This window comes from Salvia splendens, chromosome 3 (assembly GCF_004379255.2).
Source record: "Salvia splendens isolate huo1 chromosome 3, SspV2, whole genome shotgun sequence".
Lineage (NCBI taxonomy): Eukaryota > Viridiplantae > Streptophyta > Magnoliopsida > Lamiales > Lamiaceae > Salvia > Salvia splendens.
In genome coordinates, this window is record NC_056034.1 from 9,202,037 (window position 1) to 9,210,438 (window position 8,402).

General features: G+C 36.4%; 1 protein-coding gene across 1 annotated transcript; it reads left to right on the forward strand.

Annotated features, from left to right (window-relative positions):
- Positions 1-1,241: 1,241 nt before the first annotated feature.
- Positions 1,242-5,324, forward strand: LOC121797155 (two-component response regulator ARR6-like). Its single transcript, XM_042195890.1, has 5 exons — positions 1,242-1,594; positions 1,684-1,763; positions 1,855-1,932; positions 2,034-2,104; positions 4,694-5,324. The coding sequence occupies exons 1-5, from the start codon at positions 1,330-1,332 to the stop codon at positions 4,992-4,994; spliced, it is 795 nt and encodes a 264-aa protein (XP_042051824.1). The 5' UTR covers positions 1,242-1,329; the 3' UTR covers positions 4,995-5,324.
- The last annotated feature ends 3,078 nt before the right edge of the window (positions 5,325-8,402 follow it).

Below are 8,402 nucleotides of genomic sequence, written 5' to 3' on the forward strand. Positions count from 1 at the left end.
ATAAGGTAATTTAAAAGAAAAGTGTTAATTTACCTTTGGAATTTGTGGTTATGGACCTTTGGTGCCTTGGCCGGTTCATTATAAATGTTTTTATGTATAGTTTCATTAGTTTTAGAGTAAATAATACTCCTTGAAATACTACTAACTAAGGGGACATTTACTCTATATGATAGGATGATTGAAAAAAGAATTCAAATTGGTTTGTTATTTATTTGGATAATTGATTTTATGAGATGATATGATATGATCATCATACACTTAAAATACTTACTATATTTTATTACTAAAAATAAATTCTCAAACTCATAGACTGCTGCAGGGAACATGAACCTTCTCCATGCTAAATCAGTGTTTCCCCCCACCACAAAAGATTGCGTCTCTGAAGTTTTTTCTATGAATACTCTTTTTTCGCAACTATGGGAATATTGATTTCTATTAATTTAGATATGAACCTTATTTTTTTACAAAAGCTCTACTAATTCGACAAAATTTAATTAAATTACATGTAGCATTACTGCATTACATTTCCTAAACATAAAAAAACAAGGACTAATAATAAATAAATACTACTCCTGCTTGGTTATGCATGCCTAACGATTAAGGATTCAAGTAAATATTTGCATTCATGCGGTCATTTGCAGTCAAAGTAACACTGAAGCTTCTGAATAAAACTAGAAAGTTAAAAATATAGTCCAATTATATTATATTTCATGAGAGAAAAAACTAAATTTGCAAATGTTAAGAAATGATCAATACCCGACAAATGACATCTTAAAAATAGTTTCAAATTCAAATCCAGACATAATAATATCATCTCAGAGCAATAGGCAATCAATGGAGTAAGCACACACAAATTTAATGGAGTGTTGTAATAAAATGAATACTTATTTGTTTCTATATCCAACTCATTAACAAAAGAAATTACGACACAAGACAAGATCTTTGGAGACACAACCAAATCCATATCCATGATTTGACAATTACGATGTCCAAAATTTTGAGTGCAAAATTCCACAGTTAATTAAATATAACGACGACCGCCTTCGCCTTGATGATTCGTCAACGGCAGTTAATCTACTCACAGTCACCGCGCAGTCAAATTAATTTCACCTCAAAATCTCACATGGATATTGGAAATCAGATCACCACCAAAGTGGATTTCAGAATCTCAGCCCTATGCTTTTTATATATATTAAAAAGTAGATTTCACCAGATATGATTTCGAAGACTCACAATTTTTTTCATATATAACTCACACAAATATAAGTGGGAGAGAAAAGGACGTTTGCTATCATATATATACTTTGATACGGACAGATTGACCATTATATGTGCATTTTTTCTTACACCAATTTCTCCTTTTTCATTTCTCTTCTCTGTCATTTTTATGGTAATGTGAGCTTCTGGGCTGCAAGATTTGGCTTTTCTTCATCTGGGCTGCTGAGAATTTTGTTGAAGATGGCTAAAAATGGTTTCTTTTCGAGATTGAGGAGAGTGGATGACTTGTCTCATGAGGTTCATGTGTTGGCTGTGGATGACAGCCTTGTTGATAGGAAAGTCATTGAGAGGTTGCTCAAAATCACTTCTTGCAAAGGTCAGAATCTTGAATTTTGGTGGGGGTCTCTTCTGTTTTTTTGGGGATTTGAATTTTGACATGATCTTGTTTGTGTGTATTTGCTGCAGTAACAGCAGTGGATAGTGGGAGGAGAGCTTTGCAGTTTTTGGGATTAGATGAGACTGAAAAAAACTCTGTTGCTTTAGATGTAAGTGAAAATATATAGGATTAAATTTTGGGTTTTATATTTCATTGTATGTTGAATTGATGTAGGGTTGATTTGTTTTTTCTTTATTCAGGGATTAAAGGTGGATCTGATAATCACAGATTATTGTATGCCTGGAATGACAGGCTATGAGTTGCTGAAAAAGATTAAGGTTTGTTCTCTTTATGCTCTGCTCTTTGCAGATGTATAAATATATGACTTCAAACACAGTTTCCAAAGATGACATGAGCTAAATCTGTTTTGTCTGAACAGGGTTCATCAACTTTTCGAGAAATCCCAGTTGTAATCATGTCTTCTGAAAACGTTTTGACTAGGATTGACAGGTAAATTTCTAGTTAATCTTGATTCTATTTGGATAATTGTATTGATAATCGCCTAAACACTATTATTGATTAGTATAATTGACCCCAAATCAAGAACTTTACCTTTTATAAGTGCTGTTTCTGTTGCTCAACATTGATAATCTATTCTAGTAGGAATGTCCACACTTATTCTTGATTACAATCAATGACTCGACAACCACCATTAACATCTTAGCATAAATTGAGTCCTGCAATATTAAATCATACCCGGACCCTAAAGATTTTTAAAATTGGGGAGACAAACTGTAATGTTTTGAGAGCATCCACTGCGCGTCCCGCGCGGCTCGCTTTCCGTCCCGGAGGGACGGTTCCGCCGCGGGACGCGTTGCAACCCTCGTCCCGTCCCCAGTCCGTCCCGTAGCCCGCATCCGCGAGACAAGGGACGCGCCGGCCCGTCACGCGCCCGGGCGACGTGGCGCGCCCCCGATGCATGCGTGACGCCCACTCGCTGGCCCGCGAGTGGGCGTCGTCACGGATGACGCAATAATTCAATTTTTTTTAAAAAAATCGTATTTTAATAAAAAAAAATTTCAAACGGTAATGTTATCGTTAATTTTTTATTTTCTTTTTTTTAAATTTTATTTATTTATTTACTCTATAAATAATCATATTTCATACTCATTTCACACACAAACACACATCTATTCCTCTCAAATCCTCTCTATCACTCCAATTTACATCTTAAATCAACTCAAACAAATGGATCCTTTTGAGCAAATGCGTCAATTAATGGAACAATCACTTGAAGAAGATCGACGACGAGAGGCGGAGGAAGCCGCGCCACCCCCACGACGCTCCCGGAAGTACATCAATCGGAACCGGGAGGAAGCCGCCGCACGGTTAGTACGCGACTACTTCTGCGATAACCCAATTTGGGGAGATACCTACTTCCGTCGCTGTTTTCGCATGAGTAAACCGCTATTTCTCCACATAGCGAATACTTTGGCGGCCCGGGAAGAGTTCTTCCGAGAAGGGTTCGACGCGGTCGGCCGTCCCAGCCACACGACGCTGCAGAAATGTACTGCAGCCATCCGTCGGCTTGCGACTGGACAAACGGCCGACATATTCGACGAATACCTCCACATCTGAGACACCACTGGGCGCATGTGCTTGCTCAACTTCTGCAGAGGCGTCCGGGCAGCCTTCAGTGACGAATTTCTCCGGAGGCCAAGCACGGACGATTGCCAGTTCCTCCTCAACCTGCACGAACAAGTGCACGGATTCCCCGGGATGCTTGGCACAGTCGATTGCATGCACTGGCAATGGAAAAATTGCTCGGTGGCTTGGAGGGGGTCCTACACGAGCGGCCACAAAGGCACCCACCTAACCGTTGTACTCGAGGCCGTTGCCGACTACCGGCTTTGGATCTGGCACGCGTACTTCGGGGTCCCTGGCTCGAACAACGACGTAAACGTGCTCCACCAGTCCGATCTCTTTACCGAAGTTTTGGATGGTAAAGCGCCGGCCATCAACTTCGTCGCCAACAACCGGCTGTATAAAATGGGGTACTATCTCGCCGACGACATCTACCAGAAGTGGCCGACCTTCGTGAAGACGTGCGGCAGGCCTGCGAAACCAAAGCAGGCTCTTTTTGCGCAGAAGCAGGAGGCTGCGCGCAAGGATATGAAGAGGGCGTTCGGGGTTCTCCAAGCGCGCTTCAACATCATCAAAGTCCCGGCTCGTTCCTGGTTCATGGAGAGCATGGTCGACATCATGTATACGTGCATAATCTTGCACAACATGATTGTCCGAGACGAAGGACCCGATGCGGGAAATTGGTTCGACCCCGAATCTCCCGGAAGCTCAACCGCAAGTAGTCCGCCGCGAAGTGGAGCGCATCCGTCTATACAAGAACGGTTGGCTATTCGGGCAAGGACACGCGACTCTAGCGCCCACACCCAACTTCAAGAGGATCTAATTGAGCACATTTGGGAAAACTTTGGCGGAGAAGATTAAATTATGTCATCTTTTATTTTTTAGAATTTTAATTATGTCTTTTTTTCTTTTTTTTTTAAGTTTAAGTTGTTTTAGTTTTAATGAATTGTGTTTGTTTAAATTTAATTGGGTTGTAAAAAAAAATAAAAAATGAAATTGAATGAATAGTAATTAAGGGACGGAATAAGGGACGGAGCGTTGCAGGTTCCGTCCCTTAGTTAAGGGATGGAGGAAAAAAGGACAGTGGGACCCTCAAATAGTGGTCAAATAGTAGTTAAGGGACGGTTTAAGGGACGGTATAGAGACAGTGTAGTGGATGGTCTGATGAGTACAAAATAGCATTGGATCCTTCAGCAAAAGCAAGTAAAAAGTAGTTGCAACCATAGACCATAAATTTGTGGGTACAACTTTTCTATTCCCTTGTGCTTTATAGTAGTAGTCGTAGTAGTATAATATTGTTTCAAAAATTTGGTCCCCATTTCCATTTTTGACAGTATAATTCCATAACTGAACCTAGAGCCTAACTAGACTAGAATATGAATAGATACCCAATTCTTGAAATTCTTTCTCAATTTAGAAGTAGTTATTTATTTTGATTTATCTTTTATATCTCAGATGTTTGGAAGAAGGTGCTGAAGATTTCATAGTAAAGCCAGTGAAACTGTCTGATGTCAAAAGGCTAAAAAAGTGCATGTTTGGAGAAGGGTTGGGGCTTAACAAGAGGAAACTAGAAGAGCATTGTGATGTTGCAATGCCAAGCACAACGCAGTCTGTAGACGAAGACAACATCTCATCAAGCCGGTCACCTCCATCACCTTGCTCACCGAGATCATTCTCGTCCCTGCCTTCAAGCCCAACTTCGTCCACACCCCTCGACTCTCCAACAAGGAGGTTCGAGGCCAGCAGCGAGAGCTGAGAATGTGCGATAACGAATAGTATAGGACGAGCAAGACCGCCCTCGTTGATGTAAGGTGTTTTTTTTTCCAGTTTTGTTATGATCAACATCACAAAGTCAGGGGAATGTTACTAGCAGAGAGTTGAGAGATGATGAAAGAGCAAGCAAGAGAGATTGACTTTTGTGTTGATGGTGAAATGTGGTTTGGGATTAAGAAAATTGTTGGGTGACAGATGCATTGTGGTTGGCATTGAATTGAATATATATGAATTGGGTTTATTATAATGTGATTTCTTGTCTGCTTAAAAGGAATATTTGATTCGGATTTGAGCTAGACATGTTCAAGTGTTACCTTTTGGGATTTTTCTCACTTTTTAAATTATTGGAGGTACTTTTGTTTTGCATTATTGGTTTGTTTGTTGATTGCAATAACAAGAATTGCAATGCTGTCACGCCTTAGACAAACGCATCTTTTGGTGCCTACGCCCCTACATCATGTACAACTCCTTTACTATTTCACCAATTTAATGTGTGTATCCAAATATATAAGTACTATAATAAACAAATTTATTAAGAGTTGGGCAGGCCATCCATTGTGTGGGTATTGCATAGTTGGCAATTTGGCATCCAACAAATTCCCTTTTCTCCTTTATTAGTGCATCCACAGTGGTGCATTTTTCGTCCGGACGATCCCTCGCACGTGCCCTCGTCCGCGGCCGTCCGGCCATTGCAGGTCGGCGGACGACCCCAAAAGTTCAGTCACGGACGAAGGCGTCCCGACTCTTGTCCGTCGCCTCGTCCGCCCACTGCAGGCCGACGAACGAGGGCGAACGAGGACGATGCAAGCATTTTCCCTTTTTATTTTTAAAATTTAGTAATGTATTTTTTTAATTTGATAATAGTTTTTTTAAAATTACGTAATGTAGCTCTTTTTAAATTAAGTAATTAGGTGTTTAAATTTGTTGTGTTTAATATAATATATTTTGGTATTTTAGTAATTGAAAATAAAAATAATTAAATTTATTTGTTAGGGCGGACACTAATCTGAACCGGAAAGGCCGAACTAAAAAATGTTGATGTGGTGATCACTAGTCCGCCCACTAGGGCCGACACTAGCCTGGCCATCATTGTGTATGCTCTAATAAATTTTGTATTGATCATAGATCCAAATTACATATTCCATTTTATAATACACAATTCTTACATTTAATTTATTAAGAATATACATGAAATAGAAAAAATATTTATAAGATTGGGTTGAGGTCATTAATGTAAATAGGTTTTACTATATTAAACTGAGATTGTGTTGTGTGTGGGAATGAGAGAGAAATAATAGTATTTTGTTAGAGATTGTTGAGAATGATATTAGTCCTTAAATTTATTATAAGCCATCGAATCACAAATACTATTACAAACACTTGAGCGGTTAATAATGTACCAAACTAAATTTAAACATTTATAAAAATATCTCAAAACTTTAAATTTTACATCACTCTTAATTGAAATGATTATTTTACAAATGTTGAGCTTTATAATGATATACTATGTTTTACACTGTCAAGATATATATTTCCACACTGTGATGATATATGTAGAATGTACTGCTAATACTTGTTGCATATGATCATGCATTTATGCTCTGACGACGATTCATGTAGCTCATTGAGATGAGTAAAATTAAATAGACATATTACATATTATAATAAGTTGATTGATGATCAACATACTTTATAACTACAATTGTATCTTTATATAGGCTCACATATAAAATTGTATAGTAAGTACTCCTTAATATACAATCTTGAGCATAAATTTTACTGTGGGTCGGCCCAAACATCGTTTGAATTTACCATATTTAAAAATATCATGATACGTATTCATTATTAACCTTTCAACTAAAAATTATTAAATCTATTTTGTATTGTATTGATAGTTACAAAAGCTTAGTTGGGCCACAAAATAGTTTCAAATATTTGGTGGTCCAATCTATAAAGACCTTTCAAAGGCCGGCCAACCCAATTCAAATACTCCCTATGACTTAGCTGCGTAATTATTTCCTAATAATCATTCCTTTCCTTTTTTTCATCATTCCCTAATTTGTATTGTTGTCGTTACACGTTTTAAAATTGTTACATCAAAAATATTATCTGCCTAACTATTACAAATTTCAAAGTTCAGATATTAAGAGCGATATGGACGCCCTTGTCGTCCATCAATATTTTTTTCTTTCTTAGAAAACAATCATTGAGCATCTAATGTTATTATCTATTTAGGATTGAGCTGTGAATTATTTTAGTTAGAGGGGATGTTTATGATTAACTACCACATGATTATCCATCTAGGATAAAGTTGTGAGATTTAATCTCAAATACATATTTAATATGGATATATAATCTTACAAACCAAACAGCCCCATGATAGTATACAGTATACTCCATCTGTCCCACAATATGAGTCACATATTTGGTGTGGGCACGAATTTTAATAAATGTAAAGAATAGTAGGTTTAAAAAGTTAGTAGAATATGAGGTCTACTTTTTTATATTGATTTTATACGTAAGTGAAGTGTGTTAATGAAACATATGACATACATATCAATTACGGTAAAAGTGAAATGTGACTCTTATTATCAGACGAACCAAAATGATAAAATGTGACTGTTATTATGGGACGGAAGGAGTACTAAGTAACTTTATAAAATTAGTGACTACGGGTCCACGCACATTAATGAATACCCCCAATATTGATTAATTACCCCTACAAATACGGTTATTTGACTAATTACGCTAAATATTCAAAAGAAAAAGTTAATTTGCATAATATGCAAGATGCCCTTCAACTTTTAATTGGATAAGATCGATTTATTTGAAAATTAAAGAATTCTATCACTAATTTGTCCTTCCTACAATTTTAGGGGAAAATTATATTATTACTATTTTTATATATTTTTCTTATTAACACATACGGAGTATATTGTTTTAGAATTCTATCATTAATTTTTGCTGGTATTTATTTAAATTTCTAAAATAAAAAAATCTAGAAAAAGATTAAGCATTTTCCTTTTTGAAAATGAACAACGACACATTTGTCGCAATTTTATAAATACATAATACATTTATGTTATCATTACTCTAATGAAACTTATTCAAAATTCTCATCTGTTCTATTGTAGCAATATATTGTGTATGAACATACTTATCCTAAATAAATAAAGAATCGAGATAAATGTGCATAACTTGTATAATGCCTTAAAATTTTAATTTCGATGAAAATAAATTAAAAATTAGTTTTGTTATTATCTATATTATTCTATAGTATTAAAAAATGATATGGAAAATTGATGATAAATTTTCACATGATTTTGAGCTTGATTCAAAATAATTACTCCTAATATTCAATAAAAAGATTTTTTTTAATTTGTAGATATTT